The sequence below is a fragment of the Leptosomus discolor genome, chromosome Z (genome assembly GCF_034619465.1).
Source record: "Leptosomus discolor isolate bLepDis1 chromosome Z, bLepDis1.hap2, whole genome shotgun sequence".
NCBI lineage: Eukaryota > Metazoa > Chordata > Aves > Leptosomiformes > Leptosomidae > Leptosomus > Leptosomus discolor.
Window position 1 is genome coordinate 66,263,482 of NC_141419.1, and position 27,037 is coordinate 66,290,518.

General features: G+C 40.4%; 2 protein-coding genes and 1 non-coding gene across 3 annotated transcripts in view; 2 read left to right on the forward strand and 1 right to left on the reverse strand.

The window, feature by feature from the left end:
* ANKDD1B (ankyrin repeat and death domain containing 1B) overlaps positions 1-13,847 on the forward strand; it is a 30,380-nt gene extending 16,533 nt beyond the window's left edge. Inside the window, exons 9-15 of the mRNA XM_086479977.1 lie at positions 654-752; positions 2,321-2,419; positions 6,216-6,314; positions 9,035-9,130; positions 12,409-12,607; positions 13,320-13,451; positions 13,789-13,847. Of these exons, the coding sequence (XP_086336103.1) occupies positions 654-752; positions 2,321-2,419; positions 6,216-6,314; positions 9,035-9,130; positions 12,409-12,607; positions 13,320-13,451; positions 13,789-13,847 (783 nt within the window). The remainder of the gene's footprint in view (positions 1-653; positions 753-2,320; positions 2,420-6,215; positions 6,315-9,034; positions 9,131-12,408; positions 12,608-13,319; positions 13,452-13,788) is intronic.
* On the forward strand, positions 3,031-3,104 carry TRNAN-GUU (transfer RNA asparagine (anticodon GUU)). Its single transcript has one exon. It is a non-coding gene; the product is annotated as a tRNA-Asn (tRNA).
* Positions 13,848-15,480: 1,633 nt separating the features above from the next.
* On the reverse strand, positions 15,481-26,788 carry POC5 (POC5 centriolar protein). Its single transcript, XM_086479905.1, has 9 exons — positions 26,612-26,788; positions 26,065-26,241; positions 25,356-25,460; positions 23,872-24,051; positions 22,614-22,776; positions 19,274-19,350; positions 18,335-18,448; positions 17,273-17,449; positions 15,481-15,630 (listed from the first exon to the last, which is right to left on the reverse strand). Exons 1-9 carry the CDS (start codon positions 26,771-26,773, stop codon positions 15,481-15,483), a joined length of 1,305 nt encoding a protein of 434 aa, XP_086336031.1. The 5' UTR covers positions 26,774-26,788.
* Positions 26,789-27,037: the final 249 nt, after the last annotated feature.

Sequence of the window (27,037 nt, forward strand, 5' to 3'; positions counted from 1 at the left end):
TGTCTGATAGCAAAACGTATGACTATGAAATTGTAACCAGTTAGAGTAACTGAAAATCCTCCTTTTTGGCAGTGTATGTGACTGCACTGGTGACAAACCAGTTCTCCACATCTGTTCCTGGGCTTCAGTCCAGCTCACATCTGTTGAATGGCCTTGGCTTGCCTGCTACAAAAAGTTTATGATTCCAGCAGACTGAGAACTTGTTTGTTTTATTGGAGTTATTAAATGAAAATTTTCTATAGATTTATTTTTAAAAGTTTGTTAATGTGACTGTACTTGCTTACTAAAGGTCAAACTGAAGTAACAGAGTGGGAGATGTGTTGGCATTGTTGTTGTCCATGGCGCAGGACAGCTGACAATGCCGATCTTTCTCTCTCAAAAGAGATTGAAAAGGACTTTTGAATACTGAATCTTTTAGCGTGTCTGTTGTAATACAGACAAAAGTGAAAGTTCCTTCAGTATTTACAAAAACCCATCATGCTAACCGCTGGTGCACTTAATTTCATATTGTTTTACCGAAGGGAGGTTTTTTGGGGGAGGTAATAATAACACAAATTTAAATGAAAGCTTATCCTATATTGATAGCTCTCTTTAGTACTGTTTTTCCAGCAATAAAAGCATAATTTTTTTACTGTCTATACCATTTCTTTCAGAACAATAGCAGTGCTTTGCAGATTGCAATTCAGAATGGACATCTATCCTTGGTTACTTTTCTTATTGACAAGAATGTTGACCTGGTTCCTAAACCCAAGGTGAGTGTATATCAGTATAACTGTTCTGCTGTTTTTCAGCCTGTCCTGTCTTTTATGTCCTTCCTTGGGAATTCAGACAGCTGAATGAGATTGACTAGTTCCTTAATTTTTGTACTGTGCACTTTATTATGTGGGTTGTGGATGTTAGTTAGCAATATGTGTGGACGAAAAAAGACAAGGTCCTGTTGCACAAACACAGTGCGTGCCTGGGCAGACCGGTGCAGTATGGTGTAGAGGTGTCCAGGCTAAGCCAAGGACCAGGCATTAGAGGAAACTGAGCAAAGTACCCGGCTTGAACTAAGCAGCAGTATTGCAGGCCTCCCTGTGTGCCATAGGCAAAGAGTTAACAGTTGTAACTGATTTTGAATGAAGGTAAATAAACAATTCAGTGCTTTCACCCTCTGCACTCAAAGCATATGCCTTCAAAATCTGCATGCCACCATTCTTTGGGGTTTAAAAAGAAAGAAGTATTCCTAATATTCAAATCTTGTCTCAATTTAGATACTGCAGTTTTTGTTACATCTGAGATTTTCTGTGAATAGGAAATTGTTTTCCGCTTGTAGAGTACAGGGTGAAAATAGAATCTGGGCTTCATGACTTATCTGCCGTGATCACTGGCCTATTCTGTAATATTTAAAATTCATCATGTGCTTGAAATGATTTATTTTACAGATTAGGCAGTTATTGTGCTGTTTGTTCTCATTTGCTTTCTGTAGCAGAAGGAACTCATAAAATTGTAACTTACATTTTGGAAACATTTCCAGTGCAGCATTGCATAAGAGCTTGCTTTATTTTTCTGTAGTTCTGAAGAAATGGCTTTATTAAGACACTAATAAACTGATGTCTTCCACCCATGAATAGCACTGGTATGGAATTATTCTTTAGCTGTGGTTAACAAGAAACTGATGAGTCACAGGTTTGACACACAAAGTGATCTTGCCAATCTAATGGTTGGATTGTGACTGGTGTTGGATCTATGCCACAGTAATTTTAATAAGTAATCACTCAAACAAAACCCTTTAATTTCTTTCTAACTGTAATTTGCTTTTTATAAATATGACAGCAAGTCAGTTTAGTATAAAGAATATTTCCAGCAGCAATATGTGACAAGAGTTTATTCCTGGAAAGTAGATTTTGACATCTGTTTACCCAGTACAGGATTAATCTGTCTCCAGTCTATTCAACTAAAGGCAAACACAATTTTCTGAGGGAACAGAAATATTACCTTAAGCTGTCTATTGTCAGCCAAGGGTAGCAGCACATCCAGGTACGAATATCTAAGGAGTGTGCCTTGCTGCATTCCTAAGTGGCAACACACTGATACTGGTGCACTCAACATTTCCAGGTTTCTCAGCTGTATTTGTTTATCTGCTGCTGTAGGTGTTGCAGGAGCAGGCTACCATCTCTGGCATCACTCTGTACTTCAGGGTGTGTTTTCTGCAGTCTTGAGCTGCTGCTAGAACATACCGCCTTTGCAAGGGATGGATTTTAACAAGAACCTCTTTCTTGTTTAAATTAACTTCTAATAACATAGCCAAATATAATAATTTGTTGTTTTTCCTCCACAGCAGAAGAATTCCCCTCTCCATTTAGCAGTCATCAATAATCATCTACGAGTAGTAAAAAGCCTCTTGGATGCCAATCATAGTATAAACTCCTTAAATCATGTAAGAAAAACTGGGAATTAACATAACTTCACTGGTAAAGAGGAGATTACATGGATTTTGCTTGAAATAAGTATTTTCCTTATGAGCTCAGGGTACAAAAAAATAGGAAGGAAGAGGCAGTTCCCTCCTTATCTTTTTGCCTGTGTGCGTGTGTGTTAGTCACTGGTACATGCTGTGCTAGTATTGTTTGTGCAAGATAAGGATAGCAAAATGCCGTATATTCAGAAAATGTCCCGATTAATTTATTGTTTGAGTGTTACAATTAATGTGCAATAAATGACAGAAATGTCTGAATAGTATTGATCTCAGGGGGAAACCCAGTGCAGAGGGTCACTTAGCTGGGATGGAGTTAATTTTTTTCATAGCAACCCATGAGGTGCTGTGTTTTAGATTTGTGGCCAAAACAATGCCAGTAAGGCACTAGTGTTTCATCTGTTGCTGAACAGTGCTTGCTCAGCATCAAGGCCTTCTCTGTTTCATGCTCTTCTTCCCCAGCAAACAGACTGGGATTGTGCAGGGAGCTGGCAGGGGACACAACCAAGCAGATGACCAGAGCTGACCACAGTGATGCTCCACACCACACAGGATCACACTGAGTGATGAAGTTACAGGTCTCTGTGGTGCAATTGGTTAGCATGTTCAGCTGTTAACTGAAAGGTTGGTGGTTCAAGCCCACCCAGGGATGCCAGTGCCAGTTTTCCACACCTTTACCAGGACTGTTTGGCCTCTGCGTGGTGCCAGTGGTCTTTGAAGGCCTTGGTTGGTTGTCAGATATTTCTCTGTAGACCACTTCCACCGCCACTAATCCCGTCCCTCGTGTATGGGATACCCTTCTCTGTGGAAGGCTGCATGATGTATGCCGACATATTTACTTTGTTACTGGCTTCCTTGATTCCTTTTTTGCTGTACAAAACCTCTTATAATTGTCAATAACCATTTTCAGCTTTTGCTGTGTTGTGTATTTTTGTTTTGCGTTGCCTGGGAGAGCACTGGCCTTGAGCCTGGTCTGGTATTTTTGGGCCCTTCGCTGCTGCTACTCACGTGCTCAGAGAACCATCTCATGGAGAAAATCAGCAATTACACCTTCCCCGTTTTCTCCTTGGAGAGACGCTTTGTGGAGAGAGGCAGAATAGCACCTACCCCTTCTCTAGGATAGGTCTCTCCCACCTGGTTGTAGTGGCTACTCCGTTCTTTGAATATCCTTGTGTAATCAGACTATTCATACCAGTGTGTGTTGTGAGCCTGATTTCGATCATCATTCGTAAGGTTAAACAACTAATTGGGAATGCCACACAGGAATGTGCTGGGAGGCAGTTGATCCTCGTGTGAAGGAGGAGTTGGGAAGGTGCCTGGGGCTGTTTGTGCCTCAATAGCTTGGGATTTCATGCCTGAACAGGCTTGTAGTCCCAGATATTGGTACGCTATTTGAAGGAGGGGAGACTTGCCTGCCCCAATGAAACACAGCGACGTGCTTGAGCTGCCATCCAGTGCCCTCAAAAGAGAAAGAGGGTCTCCTGATCAAGGAGCACACAAAGGGACCCTGAGAAGGGCTCCTACTCTGAATCACCCATATGGACACCAAAAACGTCACTCAATCTGAGGGCACGCACAGCGGCTTGACCAGAGACCCAGCCCTCAAATATAATAGTTGCTCCTGTACTCAACAAGAAATAGTGAAAGCAGATGTCTACTTGGTTAGTAAGAGAAGTAGAAGCTCCTGCTGAGGGGTAGAAGGAGGAAGAGTCAGAAGAAGCAGCAGGGCAGGAGAAGGTAAAAACAGGAATGATGAAAAAGGTGGAAACTACCTGGTCCCCATCCCCAAACGACCTACGAGATAGGCAGCAAGTATTCATCCACCAGCAAGGTGAGCAAGTTGCTGCCTGGTTGCTCCAGTGCTGTGACGGTAGGGACACCCAGCAGCTAGGATCCATCTCTAGGGAATATGGGAATAACAAAGGGATTGGAAGAGAGGCAGCCGCCTGCAAGCCTGTGGAGGTGGCTTTTATCAAGTGTGAAGGAAAGATATCTTCTCAAAGAAGATATTGTAAACCAGCAAGGCAAGTAGACTACCACAGAATAAGGTGTCCAATGTCTGAGGGAGTTAATGGTGGTGGTGGTGGTCTACAACCTGGCCAACAACCAGGCCTCCAAAGATGTGGATGACATCCAGTGCTTATGGTCCATGTGGCAGAAGTTTGTACAGAGCTCATGAATGTTGTACACTGGCACCCTGGCCATGGTGGACTACTAGGCAGACATTGAGGCACCAACTGTGTATAGACTGGCCTGCCAGATGTGGCACTTCAAAGAGAAGCTCTCTTCCCTCTCCCCGTTGACCCTACATCTCAGCTGTGGAAAGACTGGCCCATCATGTCTGTCAAGTCCCACATTGGGCACTGTGGCTTCCTGTTGGGGAAATGCACCCTGGTTTCCCGCCTGACAGGTGGGGACCCCACAATAAGACTACTCTTTGAGAAATCTGTAGTTCACCCCTTCCCACTGATCATTGCTAAAGACTAATTTATACAAATTTTTGCAGGAGACAGAGGCTGTCATTTGTGTCTGGAGTCAAGTATGATGATAAGCTCTTCTGTCATATAAAACAGAGAATTTTGTAAACTTGAACACGTCTTTTAGAAATGTTTTGTGTTTTGTCTCTGGCATATCTGAATACAATAGCTATGTACATATTTCTAAATTACTGCAGAAAAGAAAGTAAGATGTATTGTTGGGGGAAATTTATGAGGTCATGTGATCATAGTGTGTATTCCCAAAAAGGCTGATGAGATTCTCTAATGCAGAACCTGAGGCTGGTGTTTCTTGGTGTGTAAGGTCTTGGTGTTTGACTCTGTAACCTTTAAGTTAAGATCTAAAGGCCAAAAAAGTTCTCTAACCAAACCTACAGAACATAGACTTGCAACATCAGAGAAGCACAGGCACAAAACCTTCAACTTACAAGGGTGCTGTGTCACATGAAACATGCTAACAGACAGGTCCAGATATGCAGGGCTTCGACAAATGACAATGTATCTTATTTGCATTATACCCATAGATTTCTGGAAATTCTTATTCTAATATTTTGTAGAAGGATAAATAAATAGGTTTTATTTGGGTATGTGCAGCTGTGTAGATACTATACAACGCTCATTTTAGCACCCTAAGATCAGTCTTGACACTGAATGCCCCTTTAGCTGTACTTCTTGTTAGTGGTTTGATTTTGTTTAATGGTTTTTTTTTTTCACTTACCCGCTTTTTTTGTGTGTGCGTGTGTGGCTTAAGGTTCATTGAACCCATTATGGAGCAGGTAGACTTCTGCTGCATGTCATCATTTTGTGGCAGGGCTGGCTAACAAATCCTGTGGTGGACTGTGGCGCAATGTCCTGTTGAAAATTATGGATGTCCAGTTGTCTTTGCATGAATTTCAGCAGGGAAAAGGTTACTCGAGAGGATAGTATGGGTGGGGGGTGGCAGTTGCATGAAACACTCTGTCCAAAACACTTTGTTTTAAGAGGGAAGAGAGAGAGCTCGTTAGGTTACAGTACATTAGAGGAGCATGACAGCAACTTTTCCCTGAGCCAACTGGAACTCCTGCCTAGTTTTCCTGCAGAGATCCCAGATGCTCTCTTGTTTGCCTGAAACCAAACTGGCACTCAAAAGTTAAACGATTTCGTTCTGTTCAGTGTTTTCTTGCCAAGGCTGTCTCTTGTTGTGAATCTTCTTTAGATCCAGATTGTGAGCACTCCACTTCTAAGAGGGAGTTTGGCTTATTGTATTTATTTGGTGTCATTAATTCCAGAGGCAGGAAACCCCTCTGCATCTGGCAGCTGATCTTGGCAATGTGGAGCTGGTGGAAGTGCTGCTGAAGGCAGGCTGCGATCTCAAGACCGTGGATAAGGTTAGATTACGCTCCTCACACATGCAAGGATTATGTAATTTTAGATTTTGTTCCCAAAGATGCAGAAAGCACTTGTTGCCAGTTGTCTTTCCTAGGTAAAGCTATTAGTTGTTACAAAGGAAGTCTCCTTTTAATATTGTTGTACCTGCAGCTTGCAGAGATCTGAAATTATTTTAGTGAAGAGCTGTATCATTTCCAAGCTCTGTAGTTTGAGGGGTAAACCCTGCTGGCAGAGACCTCTGATGGAAAAAAAAGGACTTGGCTTACAGAGTGGAAAACAGCCCGCAGCTGTTGTAACTGTGCACCCGCAGCCAGGTCCGTTGCCAGGAGCGGCACGGGTATTGCCAGCTTCACTAATTGTAGCGACGGTGTGTTTGTCCTTCAGCACTCTGGGCCATCTGGAAATGATGGTGCCGTGTCCCTGAGAAGCCATCCCAGATGAGTTCAGGTGGATGTTTAGACCCTGTTGCTGATATTCAGCCTGGAAAGACTGAGGCAAGAATGGCAATGACTGAAAGTACCAAAGCAATGGGTCTGTGGGGGAGTGCATTTGAAAGGACAGAGTACCAAATCCGGTTTTACAAATTTTGCCAAATTACTGCAAGATTGAGTTTCCCCTTTTCATAGCATTACCAGTATATTGATTTTCCGTATGACTGAACTGACAGGTTTGATGTTTATCATGACCAAAATGTAGCTCTCTAGTAATTTTAAAAAGTAATTTTCATGCACAAAACTGTTTTGATGAGGAGTAAAAATTTATGGACTAGGATCATCTCTTTTTTCCCTAGCCTGACATGAGGCTCAGGGCTCTGAGTGCGGATGACATGGTTGATATGTTTTGGGAGGCTGAGGTAAGATGCTGCATAGCAGTTAAGCCTTTCCATTCAGAGTCGTGCCTACACTAGCCAGACAGCTGCAGTTCTCATACAGGCGAACCCAGGGTGAAATCTTGTCCACTTTAGACAGCACCTTAGCCATTGGAAAATTGTCTCTACCTATTCGTATTCCAAGGGCAGGCACAGAAAATGACTTCTTATTGCCTGTTTTGACCATAAGCACCTGCAAACCTTTGGGCTCTTTAGTGCCCTGGTATCACAGCTGTGCTGGCAGAGTTCAGGGTGTGTTATGAGAACAGGGCTCTGAGCCAGCACAGGTTCCGTCACCTTTCTGCATTGGTTTTATTTCTCGGAGTAGCTTTTCCCTTGTCTGTTTGCTGGATGACCCCTGAGGACATGCCACTGCTAGGAACATTTGCAAATACAGCCCTCTTTGAACTGAACTGGCACTGAGATGACAAAAATGTCCTTACTGAACAACGGTAGGCAGGAGAAAGGGGTGGCCTGCTTCGACTACACAGTGTTCTCCTGGCCTTCATGCCCACAGTCTCCAGAGCATGTCATGCATCTGCATGAATTGCAAGCTGTGACAGCTCAGGAAATGCTCTCTTGGGAGCTCTTCCTTCCTGCCATCTGCAGATGTTGGTTGTGATTGATAGTGCAGAGAATGCTCCCTATGTGGAAGACTGCCATGCTACTTGTGCTCACACGACGTGTGTCTGCACTAGCACAGGAGGGCAGAAACACCCCCTTTTTCCACCTCGTCCACCTCCCTGTGAAATGCAGAGCACCTTTCCAGAGGTGAGACCCAAGGAGGTCTCTGGACTCTCACATATAAAGTATGTCTATGCTATAAAGATCTTATGAAATGTAAATTTATTGACTTTCAATGTGATGCTTTTCTAAAACCAGGTTAATTAGAATGATCTTGAGCAGAGCCAGGAGCTGGAACTCAAAAGGTGTATGTTAGGGAACTTTATAATAGCTGGAGAGTTGGAATGCCTTATAATTTAATTACTGAAACTTCTAATTAAGGAGTTCGCTTCTTTTAGGTCTAATTTTCTAGAATGTCTAGCACTTGATATATGGAGAATACCCGCAGTTCCACTCAGTGCAAATCTGCTGAAGACAGAAAATTGCAGAGAGAACTGGACAATTGCAGAGACAACCCTGCAGAGCCACTGAGATGCCTTTACATCAGAGTGCTGATAGCAGAGGTGTGTTCAGCAGAGTGAGCAGTCCTCTGCAGCTGGAATTAAAGCAATGGTTTTTAATTCCTTTGACTGCCTCTGCTACCCATGAAACATCACCTTCAGTTGTGCTCACTTCAGTTGTCGTGAGAAAATCATTCCCACACCGTCTCTTCAGTCTGTGAGCCAGCTTCTCTTACCAATAATACCAATTCTCCAAAATAAGGTGCAGGTTTGCCCATGAAGCGGGAGGTTTCCAACTTTGGCAGCCTATCCATCTGAAATGCCAGTTTAACTGTAACATGGGAATGGTCTGTATTTGTGGTAGTTTTCAGCCTGTGGATGCCTGGGCTTGCATGAACTTGGAAGCAGTGACTGGAGAGCGCGAGCTGGTATGAAGCATGCAGCAGTCTGAGTGCAGGAGGTTTCTGAAAGCAGCTGTACCACACCAGAAGTTCTTCAAGGGGAGTTCATGCAGGAAAAAATTTGACCACCTCTGAGCTGAGGGGATACAGCTCATGCAAAGCATATAACTTTGATTGTAGCTACCCTGAAGCCATAAAATTGTAGTAATACATTTTCTTGAAAAAAAGGGATGGGGCTCTGTAAGCAAAGTTCCTGTGTTTCTTCTGTGATATGCTTACCCTCATACATAGGAGATAATGTTCTTATGCACTGTCTCTGCTTTCAGCATGGAAAAACTGCACTAGCTGTGGCATCAAGGAGCAGTCATGTCCTCATTGTAGATATGATCATTAAAGCAGAAAGGTATTATACCATGAAACAGGTAAGAGACTTCTTTCATTATGCTGAGAACTATAAAGGAAAAGCTAATTCTGGTACTGAAGCGCCTTTTGCCTCAGGTGGTTCCTTTTGGCAGGTTGCAAAACTGGCCGTGATAAATTGAGGTTAGGATTGGGAACAGGAAGGTCTCTACCCCATCCAGGTTTTATTCCTGACTAGCTGTAAAATTGTGGGCAGATCTTACCGTTTTCCTGCATCATGCTCTACAACACAGAGATGAAGGGGTGGAGAAAGCCTCTGACCCAAATTCAAACTGTGCCATCCGCATCAGGGTTGGGATGACCTGAATCCATGTTGATCCCTGCGTCCTTTGGTGCAGCAAAATCGTGGTTGAAAAATGGAGGAGTGCAGGTGTCTGTGACTCATTTGCTAGTAAGGGCTCAGCTGCTTCGGCAGGAGCTCCCTCTTCTGTTTTATGTGTGTTAATTATAAACCACAATCAATAAAATGGGAAAGAACCAGGCAATAAGTGTGAAGGACATGGTTCAGACTGACCTGATTGTCTGAATTTCTAACCTTCTTTCCCTAGTTGTTGTTTAAACATAGCCCCCTAAAGGGCTGAGCCAGATGTGTTAAAGTGTAAATAACAATTACTTCGGCCTGCATTGACTGTCCCACGTCACTTATGAATCTGTGCACAGCCTATAGGCAGTAAGTGAACATGAAAAGCTAAGCTTAGTGCCTCTTAAAATCAAAGGAGTATTTGGTGCTGGGCTGCTGGTGAGGCCCATTCTAGAGACACGCCTTGAAACTCAGACCCAGTCCAAATGGGTCTTGAAAATTCAGCATGTTCTCATGTCATGGGATCTTAACTGGGGCCATTTAGAATTCTAAGAAAGTTTATTTAGTCCATCAATGATAGTTGTAGCAATGAGCCACAAAGAACCTGCTGTATCTGCACCACTTGATGAAAGGGAGGTATTTCATAGGATGAAGGGTTCATTTTAGGGCATATTATGCTCCCTAAGTCAGTCTTGTATTTGCTGGCTCACTTTTTCTTGTGTGGAGCCATAGGTTCATGTGGGCTCCCTGAGAACTGGTTGAATTTGCTGGGTTTTGACGCAATACAGTTTTAAATCCCCACACTCTCTCAAATGCATGTTTTGTTTGCAGACTGGTCCTAGTGAGGCAGTAAAAGACATCTCATGTAGCATCCACCATAAAACTTGCAAGAAGGAAGATGCTAACACAGTTTACTTATGTAGAGCAGGTAATTCTGTGAGCACCAGAGCTAGCAAACTGGACCAAAAGGACTGGTGAAAGGAGTTCACTTGACTGCCAGCTCTTGCGCTCCCATTGCTGAGCTGCGGCACAAATCTGTAGCTTCATTCTCATTCCTGCTTCCTGCTAGGGAGCGTTTCTGTTACCAGGTTAGCCAAGTGCCTCCTGGGGCGGCGTAAGCATACTGATCCTGCCCGAGTGCAGGCACATGAATTAGCCAGTTTCACCACCCCACTCTGGCCCTGCATGTCCAAATCTGTGACAATTAACATTACAGGGCATTGTGCTGGTAAATTACAGATTAATTATTATGAAAAACACCTCCACAGACTCCCTGTGTTGTGTGTATTTGATTTGTATCAGTTCAGCTGGAGCTGTCAGGTACATTTTTGTTTCTTTTGGCTTAAAGGGGAATTAGAAGTGAAGTAATCTGTTGCCAGAGAAGACACGACAAGTCTGACAGCAGTGAGCCTGTCAACCTCATAACCTCTTGGCATTATTTACTGGATTGCCTGAGGAGAAGAAAACATGTTTGTACAGGTGGTTTTCTGCAGGAGCTCCACAGATGCTGGGAAATAGAAAGATAAGTGTTTGCATCCCATCACCTGAAGCTAAGCGCACAACCTTTGGGAGCAGCTTAGGTCCTACAGTTATGGAATATGACATTGTTCAGGTTGTTGCTATATATGAAACTACAGAGTTTTGAACCATTATTGTAAGTTTTTGTTGCATTGAGCTGATTTATCATCTGTGACAAGGCATTAGTTACAAAAAGAAATGTCATGTTGCTGTGAGGAAGCGCATGATACTAATGTGTGTGGGAGTGTCTTGTTCTCTCCGTTTGTCCTTTTTTCTATTTACTGCTTTTACCCAACCCTTCCCTATCATTGTCCAGGCTGTTTTTGACTGATTTGAGGGCTCCTGTTACTGTCCCACCCTGCCATTGCCTAGAGACAAAATTAGCAGCAAAGAGGATCTGTGCTGCTGCAAAGGGAGAAGAAAAGTGGGTTTTGTTTGTTTGCTTGTGTGTTTTTTTTTGTTGGTTTTGCTGTTTTTAAACCTCAGAAGTGAAACACTGAAGTGGGGAGAGCCTGAAGCTGTCCTGTAGAATGTCCTAAACCATACCTTGTATGGGTCAGGAAGCATGAAATAAAGTCTGCACCAGAAAAATAGAATCAAACTAACACAACAATGCTTAGTTACTGAACTAAATTTTTTTTTTTCCTCGCAAGGCTCTTGTAAGGTTAGCAAATAACCCTGTCATATTTGTCTGAATTCAGCCTGGAATGGAGTATTTTATGCTTAGCACTTCAAAAACATGGCATGCTGCCACCTCCTTTTTTGCTTAGTATCTGCTTTGTAATCCTGTGTCAACTTCCTGAAGACATTTTTCACTTTGGAGACTGATTTGAAAGAGGACTAGCATGTAAACAAAACGAAATGTTCGAGCCTACCGACACTGGGAATGAGGCTTTTTTCCTGGGCACACACATGTGCTTATTGGTGCTCAGACACTTTGCTGAACAGCTCATGCTGCCATCAAATGACCTGGTAGTCCCCGCTGCAGCCAAGCAGAGCTGACAGGGCAGAGGTGGGAACAGCTTGAGCAAGCGCCATGCCGAGGGTGCCCAGCCTCTTCTCAGGGAGAGGTTAGTACTTGTAGAAGCAAGAAGAAAGAGCAAGCACTGCGGTTGAAACCCAGCCCTGTTCAAAACGTGACGTGTACAGAGCCAAGCAGTGCTGGCGTAGTTACTTGCTGCTGGGTATCAAGTGCCAGAGAAAGAATGTGGTTTGTTTTACATTAGTGAGACACAGCAATAGACACCAGAGGGCTTAGTTTCTGTTCTGTTGTTAGGACTGTAATAACATCCATGCTAAGACATCTTCCAAAGAGCTCTGCTAGCCAAACATGCCTTTGCCTGCACCAAGCAAACCACCTGTCAGTAGCTACGTATGGCTGTACAGGACACAGTGTTCACTGCTCACTAAGCGAAGGTTCCCAGCTTCGTTCTAGCATTTATCCTCTGCTTGCTTTTTCAGGAGCACCTAGCTCACAGTGATGACAGGTCAGACTTCAGCTTGTCCTTCAAACAAGATCATAGTATGCAGACCAAGCAAATCCGTTCCTCCCTTTGGAATCTAGCATACAACCAGTTAAAACCCCAGGAATGGAAAAAACTGGCCCTGTTCTGGAAGTTCACCGGTGAACAAATTAAAGCTATTGAACAACAATGGACAGGTAACAATTTCTGAATGGCTAGACATAATAGATAAGCTGTAAAAACCACCAGAGTTGCTTTTTAAACTGCGTGGCCACAGATACACTGGCCATGCCACTGTTATTCAGATTATGAAAAAGAGCAGTGAATCAGTACAAGCCTTGTCCCCGGTTCCTGGGAAGCAGTGCTGTAGAACTACATGCCATTTCTGTTCTCCTTCTTGGCCTGAAGGAACCTTCATCTTTGGAATTCAAAACCAGCAGCGAGCAGCATGGAAGGGTCTTGCAGGTCATGCTGCAAATGAGGACCCGGGGAACCTCATGACACAGGAAGACCTGGTTCATGCTCTGCTTTCACAGCTGCCATGAAACAGCAGTTTCTGGTTTCAGGCATGTCAAGTGCTGGGGAAGCAATGCTTTTATAGCACAGATTGTACTTGTTTACTGCTACTCCAGGGTATATTTCCACATGTTGAAGAAAAAAAAAATTATTTTAAGATATATTACAGCTTTTTTCCTTCCTTTACAGCAGCCTTAGGATAAAACTAGATTTTTTGTGGGCACTTTTTTTTTTAACCTTTGTAAGTCTCAGCCTTCATTTTGTTGCTAGGTGAGAAAGGCAGTGAGAATAAATGAGTAGGTTTTAAAACCTCTTGGAACCCTAGAAGTGCAAAAGCACAAAATACACTGGTTTCCAGCACATGGAAAGACAAATGCTTTGTGTGTTGCATAGGGAAAAAAAGTTATAAGGAACACGGAAACAGAATGTTGCTCATCTGGTTACACGGTATATTGCTGGCACGTCAGAATCCTGTCAAGCATATATATGAAGATCTGATGGAAACAGGATTTCAGCCTTTAGCTGGTAAGTTCTTAGAGACCTCGTCACGTTGACCACTGTGAGACTGCAGTGTGGTGCTGAGGTCCCTGCTGGTGCTGGGAAGGTGTGACCGTGGCAGAGCTGGAGGACACTCTCTTCTTTTCTGGGACTTTCCCCGTGTGTGTGTTGGGGTGAGATTGCTTGAGGAAGAGCATTTAAGTGAAACATGAGATTTCTAAAACATAAAAATGTGGAAACTTGGCTTCCCTCCTTTGTCGTGCAAATATGCCTAAATTGTGATTGGCCATCCTTTAGTTAGATTAGTCTGACCTTGTAAAAAGCAGAGCACATCAAGCAAGTGTTTTCTCTTCTTACTTTACAGAGAAGATCAGAGGTGCAAGTAGCACTGACATGGACTCCAGAAAATGTGCAGTTTCATGAGTTCATCAATAAAACTTGGCATATATCATGGAATTACATGCCAGATGGAAAGTGACTTTCAGATACAAATACCTGTTCTGGAAACAAAAACCTATTTTGAAGTTGTATGACTTTTCTAAGCTAGAAGAACTTGCAATCCTGAAATATTGGTTAGGTCTTTCTCGTATGCTGGCTATACAATGATTTTAAGAATTTAAAAGTGAATGTCTGGCTGGTAGTTTATGACTATACTGCTTAGCAAGAGCAAACCCCTACAATTTCTATACCTTTCTTAACACTGATACACTAATTCCGTATTCGAACTGCAAATTAAGCTATTTTGTGTTTGACATGAAATGTAAATGAGATGTTTTCTACCTGAAAGAAATGAAATTTAATAAGCGAAAATTATGTGTATAAATCAACACTTCCAGAAACAGGTTGGCACCTGGCCTCCTTTGGGATTTAGGTTTTTATAAAGTCTTGCTAGGATTATAGTGTTCCTGTCTGAAGACGGCTTTTCTCTTGTTTTATTAGTGCTAGGATTAGGACAAGCCTTTCTTCTTCAGCATTTATGTAGTGAAAATACACAGAAATGTCGTGTCTAAAACCATGTGTGGCTGGCTGCAGAATTTTCTATCGTGGCATAACCTTGTATACATACTCAAAAAAGAACATTTAATATTTAATACTTAACACATCTAGGAATTATTTACCTATTTTTTGTTCATGTCTTGAATTAATGTTTGGTAGTGTTTTGCTGAATATGTTTAAAGGTTATCTCATTGAATATATTTTGTATCTGAAAATTTATGTAAAACACCTATCTATAGTCTTCTCTATAACGAAATAGCAATATCATGTAATGGAAGAATTGAATTGTCTTGTCTATCTATACATATAGCTAGCATTATTTTGTACTGAATCTTACTGTTTGTTTGTACTAAAAAGATGATGACCTGTATCTTAGTCTGAAGTCTTATGCCTAACTGTCCTCTTTTGACATGGCTGTAGAGCATCACAGGAACATGAAGAACAAACTGGTCAATCCTCAGGTTTTGGAATCAGGGATCTAAAGATCACAAACTCTTAGGTCCTGACAGGTATGCATCAAATTCTGCAACATTAGCTTGGAAAATGAGAATAGTTAACAATTTGATGGACTTGGTACCTCACCTGGCCCAAGTCACACCCTGGGTGTGAAGGATACCACTCTGTTACTTTTCATTTTAGTATGCTGTTGTAGGATATAATTAAAATGCATGTCAACTACACTTAGTTGCATAAGCAACTAAAGTAACTAAATTTAATTTTCACTTGAAAGTAGATGTTAGTAACATTGGGACTAAATGAAGAGATTCAGACAAAAAAAAAAAATCACATTCCATCCTTTATTTAAAAGTGTGCAAAAGATTCCTTAAATAAAAAGTGTTTATCTTAATAAAATAAGTTCTCAAACAGTTTGGAGGTAGAACAACATTTCAAGTTCTTTTTTTCCCCTCCAGATGTTTACTATAAAAGCACTTTTACTTAAAAAAAAAAAATTTTTAGAAAAGGGTAAAAACACGATACATACTTTAGGCCTTGCTACATCAAACCTGAAAAGACTGGGAAGAGGTTTAAATTGTACCCCATGGGTGAGAAAGTTACTCACTCAGTCAACAACTTTTATTGACTGAACACTGGTATAAGTTTGGCTCTGAAGCATTCGCCCAACTTGTCCTGCAGGTCTCACAGTGGTAGAACCAGAAGAATGGAGCACGGTTCGAGGATATTTAGCAGCGGTGGCTTGGGATATGGTTTGCTGAAAAGTAATCAGATACATCAAAACACTTAGTTGCACAAAAAACCATGCCATTAAAATAGCTCTAAGTGAGCTGTAATTTAAACAGAAAGATTTGCAATCCATCAAACTGAAATAATATACTTCTCAAAAAAAAAAAAAAAGGGCTACCTTGACGGCAAAATTTTTTCCCTTTCTTATCTGTAATATACTTTTTAGAACATAAAGTTCTAAGCTTCCAGTTAACTAGGTACCCTGAGCTTTTATTACCTCAGTCTTATTTCAAGGTTGTTTGGTTTGCTTTTTTACCAAATTGTTTCAGAATTTTCCTCTGTAGCGCTAATTTAGTTATGCAAACTTTCCTTTTGAAGTTCAGTATTTGCTATGAGGAAGTCTCAGAAAGGAAAAGGTTTGCATATATTTAACAATGAATCTTCTCCCCCCAAAACTGCCTACCTTACTGCAATAAACAGTCGTCACTCTGCTTTTAATCAAGATAAACTCTCTCCCCTCTCAGATTAATTCAGGAGAAATACTTCAATCTGATTTGACTTCCACTTAGGCATTTATTTGCTGAAAGAGTATATGGAACATATCTCTGAGACTGTCACATTTATTGCATTTTTAGAAGTCAGTTTTTAGTACAGTAGTTCAGGTACCTTACTTGTCACACAATCTGAATCCAAAAATTGTTCTTAATGAAAGAAGTCTCACACCAAAACCCTAACCCCCTAAGGGCATAGAATTTAAATATATATTTTTGCTTAGAAGCCCAAATTTTTGAAAGCTACGTGCAGCCTGCTACAGGGCTCTGATTCCCTGCAGGAAATGAGTGAATGCAGAACATCCCTCACACAGACAGTTACCAGTAACTCCAGCTCAAATTAAGGGGCCTGATGTAAGCTCTGCTTGCTCTGGCAGTATATCTGAAGAGAAACTGGACTCTCAGATAGCACAGAGAGAATTTAGATCCTACTTCACAAGTTAAAATATAGTAAAAAAAAAAAAATCTTCAACTGTTTTCTATACCTCCAGTTAAAACCATTTTTGCTCAGATTGGTCTAAAAGTGCAGTGATTGCCTAGGCCATTTAGGCCACTGTTTGTCTTGTGTGTTGCCTTCATAACCTATTAATGCAATTATTTCAGTGTTTTCTTCAAGATAAATGGGGGAAGTAGGACTCAAAATACTGATTGCGTCTGGACAGGGGCAATTTTTTTCCCCAAATAATTTACTACGCTCAGCCTGTCAGGCTAATCTACATCTGTACCACCTCTGGTTCAGTCAACTCTTCCTGCTGTACACCATGAAGTTTGTCTTTAACTTGTGGTTGCATGGTGATGACACAAAACATTGCTCTACCAATTGATGGCTTCTACAAAGAGGAAGACTCACGGAAGAGCTGGCCACAAAAGAGACAGCCAAGACTACTATACCTGTGAAATAATTACTGCAGAAACAAGACAATTAGATTAAAGTGGCAATATTCACTTCCTCTCCTCACCAGTGCCTTCTACCTAGCCCAAAGGCAGTACTGTTTGTTCTTTTGAACAGGCTTCAAGTCTGAGCCTCGTCTAATACCTCTTCACAGTGGTAATTCTTCTTTAAACTACTACCAGATCTGTTGTAATAAGAATACTGTTACGAGCATAATTCTGACTTACCTGAGTAATTGGATGATGTTTTTCAACAATGACTGAACTCATGGGTGGTGCAACTCCCATCATTGCTAAACTACCACAAAATCTGCCTTTTTGTCCCATGTCAGCTCGGCCTGTGATTCGAGCAGTGATTGTTCTTCCTGCTTTCTGTTGAGCAGATGTTATTACTTTCGCCATGGGCTACAAATAAATTAAGTATTAGTTGGTAAAAAATTCTAGACATAGTGTTTAAAATGCTCTAATATATCTGCTTAGTTTTATCAGCAACATGCCTGAACAGAACATGGGATATTGACGGAAATCCAGTTAACGTTACATGGGACTGAATTTGCTCCACCTATTTGCAACCTGGTTTATTCCATCTTTTTCCACTCTGAGACAGTGTTTTGAACAAGTGACTTCTATCCTGAGGGGAGTAAGGCTAATGTGATAAAAATCAAGCAGCACGGATAGTTTAGCTTTGCTCACTGGCTGCAGACTCGAGTGACAGCTGCAGGCACTTCGATCACCCTGGAAAGTCTTTCTAGTAGTGACACAGCAGATACATAAAAGCTTCCACACAGTAAATTGCTGCATCTTTCTCTGGCAGCTGGTAGCAAACTGTATCAGATGGGAAAAAGAAAGGAGAGCAATACAGAAGACAGCGTGGAAAAGTAAACAGGACAGTTTAACAACAAATACAGAAGAGGGAATGAGAGAGACATTTCAAACAGCAGGATGCTAAAGCAAAGCATATTCTTTCTGTAACAAAATGATATCACGTGAAACACCAGTTGTTCCTGTTGCGCTGTATGTAAGCATATGTGCACTCTCCTGTTCTTCGTTTTGTCACACTTCCCCTTGCCCGCTCCAAAAATAATCTAAAATTGTTCCTAACATAAATGGGTTTCTGTAAGAGCAACAAGCATTTGCAAGATAGCTGCTTCACACAGCTATGCAAAACCTTGGTTATCTCCTCAACTAAATACTTGTGTTGCTCTGAAAAACGTGGAAATAACAATACCCAAACAAATATTTGTTCTAATTATGCATTAAACCCCCCAGAAGTTAATTTTAGCATTTTACCAGTTTTTGAGTGGATGCTACACCAGATCCTGCAGCTGTGCTAGTGATGATTACTGGAGAATCAGAATCTAGCCTGGTCTGAGAAGTCCTTGCATGACCCAAGTGGGTAGAAAACTGTGAGTGAAACCAGAGTTTACAAAGAATGAGTATAACTTTCTAGAAAATTCAAGTTTTACTCTTTAGATAGTGAGTTTTTTGACTATTTTGGTTACCCTTCTAAATTTAACTTTTTTTTTTTTCATAAATTTTATCTCTAGTTTTACCATTTTCTGGATAATTTAAAAATACTTTTTTAAAAATTGTAGAAATAGTATGAATAACATTTGATACTACTAGATGAAAAATCAGGAGAGAAGCAAGCACATCTCCTCTGTTTTAACTTGTATGCTAGCGTGAAATTGTTTTACAGTGGCAGCATCTTCAGGATGACCTCAGGGCAGGTCCAGAACACCCAAGCTACTGGATAATGATCTGGCTCAGCTGACATGACAGGACACTAAGTTGAGTTCCCTTGGTGTCTACATGTTTTAAATTTGTAAAAAAAAAAGTCTGTTCTTAAAAAAGAAGCTTCAAGTCAAGCCAGCTTTTCCTCTTTTCAGATTATATTCAGCCCATTTTTAAAAAAAAAAACCCAACTCTCAACAGCTTTTTTTCCAGAAAGAACCTTAGAGAGCAAATTCTGCTTATTATAGTGACCTTGTCTTCATCAGTTTAACACATTTTCACTAAAATGAAAACTGGAGCTTAATGAAAGTATAGCAAGTCACAGCAGCTGTGTCACTTCATTTACACCATGTGGTCTGAAAAAGAAACCTATAGGTATTTTAGACATAGACTGTCTTTAAATTCCCTAAAGTCATGGGCTAGAGCATTTATTTTTGAAAAGCTCCAATCGAGGAAGTTCATTTCCGTCACTAGCTAATGCAGTTCCATGCTCACCATATCTTCCAGCTGAAAAGCAGTTGCTGGTGGAGATGGCGGTGAGGGCAGATTATATTGTGAAGGAGGTAGCTTTCCTGCAACGATGGCACCATTATCATTTCTTCTACTTCCTACATCTATTATTAGAAACACAAAGTAATGGGATCAGCACATAATCCAGCAAACCCTAAGAGGAAAAAAGAGAGGAGTCGCAGTAAAAATTTTACTATTCCTTTGGGGTTTCTGTGTAATCCAATTAAAAGGATCAGCCTGTTCGTTATAGGTATGTATACACATTTAAACATACCTCTATTTGACCGTTCTTTTCAGATGCTTGGAAATAATATTTTCCAAGTGGCTTATTTCTGTGTTATGCCTCAGCGTCCCTGTGGCATTTGTCACGTACTTGTAGTGCAAATACTGCTTTCCAATGCCAAAGCCAGTGTGCAAGAACTGCTCTTACGCTAACGACCAAAACCCAGTTCAGGTAGAGAGCAGCAAAACATAGAAAGGCCATACAAAGGACTTCTGCGAGGGTGTAAGATCCTGAAGGGGGCTCACTGTCGGTAAAAAAAATATGTTATTTTAACTTTCCTGAGTACGTACTGCAATTTCAAGGAGCCATAGATCACGCTCAGCAGCATCTCACCTCCAATGGCTGGACACTGGCCACATCCTGGCCGTAGGGCTGGACCACCTATGGGCACCCTACAGCCTTCATCTCCCCCCACTAGCTGGGTAAGCCTGAGCTTGTGCAAAATCCGTCCAGGATTCTTTGTCTTGCAAAGCAGACATCCTGGGGAGGTCAGATCTGCAGACCTAAGCCAAGTATCTTTTCCAAGCAGTTTCAGCTTTTCCCTTTAGAAATCAAACTTCCTCAAAGGAAGCAGAGAGAGGTATTATTATTTACTCTCTGATTTTCTGAAGCAGATGATGGTAGCACCAGTTCCAGGACAAGCGAAATTTCCTCATTCCAGGGACTAGAGTGACACCATGTGGTAGTTATGAGGTTTGTTTGTTTTTTCTCTTGAAGCGAGCAGGAAAAAGATAAGGAAGGTAGTTCAATGTATGTACACACACATTAAGCTTAAGCATAGAAAGGGCTAATACATAGTTACTGATGAATCAGATCTGATCTATGTTACTTAAAAAGCAGTGTTGTTGGTTTTTTTTTAAAGGAAAAAGTAATGAATTCTTGTAGCTTCAATGTTCCTTAAATATACAAAAAGGTTAAAAATAATATTAATATAATAATAATTTAAAAAGCCACCTGTCAGTAGATCAGCCAGACAGATCTTAGACCATCAACACTGACACCAAATGTTATGGACCCATTAAGGTTGTGATATTGGCACACTATTAATAACATACGTTACAATATAGATGTATGTTATTTGTATATTGTATGCATATTAAATGTAAATTATAATAACCTAATAATAATAAATCTGTAAAGGGATTAAATCTGCATTTATTTCCAATGACAGCAGGTGGCACTCCAGTGTTCATATAAATATATTATCACTGACTGACTCCAGCACATGGAAGTTTTAATGTCCACAGATCACAAGACCAGAAAAAAATCAGAATAATCTAGCCTGATGTTTGATGTCCCCTGATGTCCCGATCACTGCTCTGTTATACCTGAGGAAGAATGCAACTAAATGGTTGTACAACCATGTTAAATAATTATGTAACTAACTTCATTAAAAGCACCATCTGGCTGTAGCAAGAAAGAGACAGTGTGCCTGGGGCGAGGGAGAAGGTGGTACAAGAGGTAGCAGAAGAAGATGCCAGGCATGGGACCAAGGACAACAGAGACTGTGAGATGTTATGAAGCCAGATGAAGATTACAGTGACTACATGAAATTAAAAAGCATGATGCTGGACACCCAAAAGGTTTGTAACAGGCACTCCAGCGTCGTCAAGCAAAGTAAAATCTCTAGGTACTGTGCCTGTGTAGAGTATCAGCTTCTGCTTCATAGTAAAAAAATTAAGCAAAATGTTTGGTCCACAAACCCCAGGGGTTGGTCATGGCAGCTCTAGAGCTCAGTTTTCTTCATTTCCATCCCACTTACCCTCTTTACAGGTTTTATTTCATACCACTTAGTTACCCATCAATATTAGGGAGACTCATTGTCTGGTGCATGTTTTTGGAAAACAATAAACAAACAAATATAAGATAAAGCTTCGAGAGATTAGTTCTTATAACACAGTGAAAAATAAGTACTTGGGCAATGCCCTGTAACTTTATTCCCAAACTCAGTATTTTCAAGAAATCGTTCATTCTTGACCTTCCCCAAATACTCATCCTATGTTCTTACTAGCACACAGCTACTGCACTTAGTCAATATCATACTCAAGTTTCCTAAACAACTGCACAAATACCGCATACGTTTAACAGGCTCAGACAGCTGCTCAGGTAAGCATCCTCTTATACCTTCTTTAGGTTTTTATTTCCCTTTCATATCTACATTTTTGGGGAGGAATTTATCTGAAGTAGTTCAGAAACTTCTGGTATAAGAATGTAAAGTTTAGCAACGGAAGTTACTTGTCTAAGGCCTAATTAACAACTGCTGCCAGTACAGCTGGTTGTTAAGCCACACTCCTGCTGGCACAGCTATTTTCTCTTTAATGTAGACTGCTGCACCAGCATGATTGTGCTCCTACTGCTATAGACTGTCTCATTCTGATGGGGTCATTTCATTACATCAGTGAGGGTGTGCAGCTCTTTCCTGTGTAGCTGCATGAGGTTTACGAGTATGGTGGTGATGTAATTAGACTGGTGTTTCCTGTTCGGGCACAGAACTCCAACTAAGTACAGAACCTGGGAGATTTACTTGCCCTTTCTGCATTAAGAGGCAAGATTAAGAAAGAAGGGAGAGCTGTCTGGAAAAAGCAGATTCATTGCATACTGAGACTCCAGAGAATAGAGGAGGGTTTTCCAGGGTCTCCCCCTCCCCCTTCCATAACCTGGGTGCTAACAGAATTCTGTGTAAATTTCCACAGTGTTTTAAAGAAGCTTGCCATCTCTGGCTTCTTGTTCTGCCTTCAGTTGCAGGTTACCACCCTCCCAGCAAGGTGAGATGAAAAGACTTTGTTCCACTTTTCAACTGCAGCAGTACAAAGCTCAGCATCAGAGTATTTCTCAACATATCCAACAGAACTTTTTAAAGCACGGAGTTTGACAAATTCTGTATTGCCACAAGGCCCCATATTACACACACACACACACACACACACACACACACAAAAAAAAAAAGAGAAAAGGGAGAATCCTTTAAAACAAAAAACCCCAAACAAATCCAACAATAACACGCATACACGTTACCAGATTAAAGCTGCTTTTTATACTGACCAGGATCTGTCCTACTGTCCCTGCCCTGAAACATCGTCATTGCTTCCAGATTCAAAGCACATACACCACGCATAAAGGCTTTCTTCATGGTGTCTTCATACTGTCCTCTTTCACTGTGCAGTTGTAGAATCTCACCTTTTGTCTCTTCCAAAGCAGCAGTTAGCTATGAAAAAGAGTAAGGAAACAGCTTTCTTGTACTTCTGAACACAAACTACAAACATATTCCTCAACTAGCTCTGAAAGTCACTTACTATGTGTACAAAGATACGCATTTTCACTTCAAAATCTCTGGTTCACCAGAGATTAACAGCTACTTATAATTTCTTTGTACTATAGCACATTATTTATACGAGAATATACCAAGGACAAGAGCGCATTTGAAAGCACTGTCACTCTACCTATCCAGCTAAGCCGAAATTTATCTAGCAAGTTTTTGTCTTTTAGAGGTTAGGCACCTGGCAGAAGCTAGATTTCCGCAGGAACATGGATTTGCTCAACAGAAGAATAACTGTTCCCAGAAAACTATTTAAGCATAGGGTGAATTGTCATTAGCAATGTCTCTTTTCTAGCTACTATAAAAAGCCAAAAATGCTGAGAAAAAACAGACCTTTTAACTCACTACTTACTGTTACTGTGCTGGCAAGCCACATTTGGTATGCCTGTTCTTAAAATTCTAGGTTTAATTTCTGGTTAAAATACAAAGCTTTTAAAATGTGTATTTTAGAACTTACTGTGCACCAATGCAGACATTGATAACTTAACTACACCTTAAGCTGAAAATTCTTTAACAAGCTTAATTGGCAAATTGAAGGCAAAACTTGAATTCAGCCTTTAACAGAGTAGCTGTTATAGGAAAAAAATATTGTACTCATCATGAGAATTCATAATAATAACAGCCTGCTATTTCCATTGTCTTCTTCAGTAAGACCTCAAAATGCAAAGCCAATACTAACAGTGTGCAGTGAGATACCATCTCTATTGGTGGGCAAACTGAGATTTGTCTCATTTCGGGAGGAGTCAAATTTACTACACCTGTCGTGCAGATCAGCAACATTTTATATCAGAGGCAGGGGAAAAAAAAAAAGTCACATCCAGAAACCATAGTTGAGATCTTAGACCTCCTTTTGTGTACTTGGGAGCTCTGTTCTGATGGAAAGTTCTCGTGGTTTACAAGTTTGCTAACACAGAGATACTTTGGAGGGATGGGGGGTGGGGGAGTGAAGGAGAGAAAGAATGAAAAAAAAGAATCTTATTTTACCTCTGCAATTTTGGCTTCGTAGTCATTGGTGAGCTGAACACACACATCTTCTGCCCTTAACTGACAGGCTTTTGCTACTTTTTCTTTCCATTTTTCCTCACTAAGAGAGCGCCACGCTGCCCATACTTTCTTCATCAAAGCTGTCCGGAATTGTCTGTCCGCTATTCTATTGGCGTATTCCTTAAGAAACAAATACAACCATATCAGATACAAGTCCAGGTTTCCTAAATATTTAAGTACTCAAGAGAGCGTGGATGATTCTTTCACAACTTACTACACAGACAACACTAGGAACACCTAAACTGAGTTACACATGCTGCAGCGAAGCAGGACACAAACATAGCATCAGCAGCTTGATGTTTCTTCCTGCACACATCACGGAGTGTCACCGTCCCCAGTATGACAAGACATATTTGTGAACTCCTAGGTTATATAAGTGTTTTTATTCTAGCTCAATGACACTTAACAACCATCTCACATATATGGTGTAACCATGCATGTGTGAAGACATTTAGTGGATATGTGGCACATTTTGATTCGCTCCAGGAACCACATAAAACTTGCAGTCACAAAGATTGCAGATGATTACCATAAAACACCTATCTTTTTAATAAATTTAGACTTCAAGATGCTTTAAAAAGTCCTTTAAGTCAATTCTATTATTCTACTCTATTTCAGAACAGTCACCAGACAATGTATTTCAGCACAAAATTATTTTTCAGATATGAATTAGAAAAAATTAAAAGAGCTGAGTAAAAAAACCAGACTCCAAATTATTAGTACATTCTAAGATGAGAGGGAAGGAAAAGAGAAAAGGCTATCCCTCTTTGCAAATCAACAGAGTTTTGGGTAGTGTCAATGAACTTTAGTGTAGCCAGGAACCTGGAGCCATGAACAAAGATCCCAAATACAGCTGCTTCTTTTTAACAGCCTGGAACATGAAAGGTTTGCAGTCTTAACATGGGATACTTCTTTTCTGTCATAGTTCACTTAGTAGACTGTTTTCTGTTAGATGTCTGACACCTTCCCCAACATTTTGTGTGTCACTGGCTCTTAGCTACTTCAAGTTTTGGCAATGTGAGAAAAGAGGGCAGCTGAAGTTTTAATCGTGGAAGTGGCTTCCCCAAAAAATGTGATAACGTATCATATCACTGTTCAAACAGGAGATGTTTGAAATTGAGATAAAGATTCCCTTCGTACCTACTTCAAAATGTAGATACTGTCATCTACAGTGATTTGCTGTGAGCTGATCACAGCAATTGGATCAATATAAGACAAGTATAGGCTCAAATTTTTTCCCCATCCCAGAGAGTATTACGACAGCAGCATTCCTTTTAGAATCGATGTTTTCAAACTGTTATTTGACTTTGTCAAACACATCAAAATAGAAACATTTCTTCAAACTGTAACAGGAACTGCAGCAACTCTGACCCTTTTGAGTTCAGAGGTTTCATTTTAATCGCATATTTATTTTGTGTACATACCTCTTGTTTGGCTTTAACATGCTGAACCCGCCACAGTGCAAACTTTCTCGTCAACTCCATTCTCTCCTTTTGTCTCTCTAATGCATGGGTCAAGTTAGTAATCACCTGCAAAAATAATAATTAACACTATTTCAATAGCTATGTTCTTTGTAAGGTCATATAGAATGTACTTTACATATGAGTTATTTTTCACTTAAAGCATTTGCTTTTAACAGGTGCTTTCTATTGAATCTTGTTCCCCTTACTCCAATCAAGCTGGAAACAACAATCAGAGTTCAAATCAGGATTACAATTCCCATGGCTTTAACACTCAGACTGCAGCACTTAAACACTTTCACTGTGTAGTTTTAGGAAAAGTTCAACTGAATTTTTATTTCATCCTACATCTGCAGGCTTCTGTGTTACTTCCTTATAATCACATGTTACTGTAGCATAAAGTCAGAAGAATCACTTATTTGAAAGACAATTTTGATAAATCAGGAATGTTAGTATTAAAAGTTTGTTTTACTGCATTATCAATTAACTGAAGTTGTTAGTATGGACATTATTAGCAACAATGATTCTTTTTTCTACTATACAGTCTAAATATATTATTTACTTCTCTGTGTTACTTGCTGCAAAAAGAATTTTGTTCGAAGAGATGGACCCAAAAATAAAGTGTGGATATTTTAGTGAGAGGAACTGTGGAATTATGAAATTGAATTACTACCTCATCTTTCCTGCCAATAGAGATTTCATAAGTATGTAGCAACTCCTTAAGGTTTTCCATCTCATTGCTCAATTGTTTCACTTGTGCAGCGTGTTTCTCTTTTTCTTGTCTCATTTGAAGCTTGTGATGTTCGATCAAACTGAGCTTCCATTTTCTCAACTCAGTCAGAACATTTGTCTGAAAAGTTAAAGGGATGACAGTAGTGCAATTAGCAAAATTATTCCCTCCTTCCTATTCTTGTAATCTTAAAACACTTAGCAATTAAGGAGACATGAATATTCACAGTGATGCCTTCATTACACAGGCTATTTATATATATTGCCAGACATAATGGACTATTGAATAACTGAACACCCCTAATGGAGAAAGTTATTCCAAAGTTCTTGAAACAAGATATTCTAGTGCTTATATGCAATAAGCCACACCATCAAAAAGAAAACGACCACTTCCCAGTGCAATCACACTGCAACTTTTCCTGCACTCTCACTTATTCTACAACACACTGACATCCGTATATGATTTTTTAGGATTCCATACAAATAAATACCTTAAGATTTCCACTCCAGAGATCAAGTATATTTTCTATTTGAGTTACTTCTTCATCGGGTAAAGTTAATTCAGTCACTATGGTTTCATTTATTTCTCTTTGACCATGTGTGGACCCTTGTGAAGAAGTCTCTTTCGAAAGAACAGGGCAACGTCGTTCCATTTTGGCCTCAGAAGGCTCCTTCACCGATGTTAAGACTAAAAATGAAGCAAAGAATAAGGATTGATATCTGGAAAGGCTAACTGGTCTGCATTTTGGATGGAAGTGAGAAGCCAGGCACTAAAAAAAACACCTAAACCCCAAAATATTTATGTCATCAGAAACCTCCTTTCCCCATGTAAAGCAAACAACCAAATTTGAATACATGCTTCCAAGACACAAGCAAATTTAAATCAACAGTCCTATTTTAACTTTAGTCAAATCAAA

Coding starts and splice junctions, on each gene's coding strand:
- POC5 (XM_086479905.1), bottom strand. CDS start 26,773: ATGGAACGACGTTGCCCTGTTCTTTCGAAAGAGACTTCTTCACAAGGG. Junction 26,242..26,611: donor TCTGGAGTGGAAATCTTAAG/GTATTTATTTGT, acceptor TTAACTTTTCAG/ACAAATGTTCTGACTGAGTT. Junction 19,351..22,613: donor GGACAGTAGGACAGATCCTG/GTCAGTATAAAA, acceptor CCATCGTTGCAG/GAAAGCTACCTCCTTCACAA.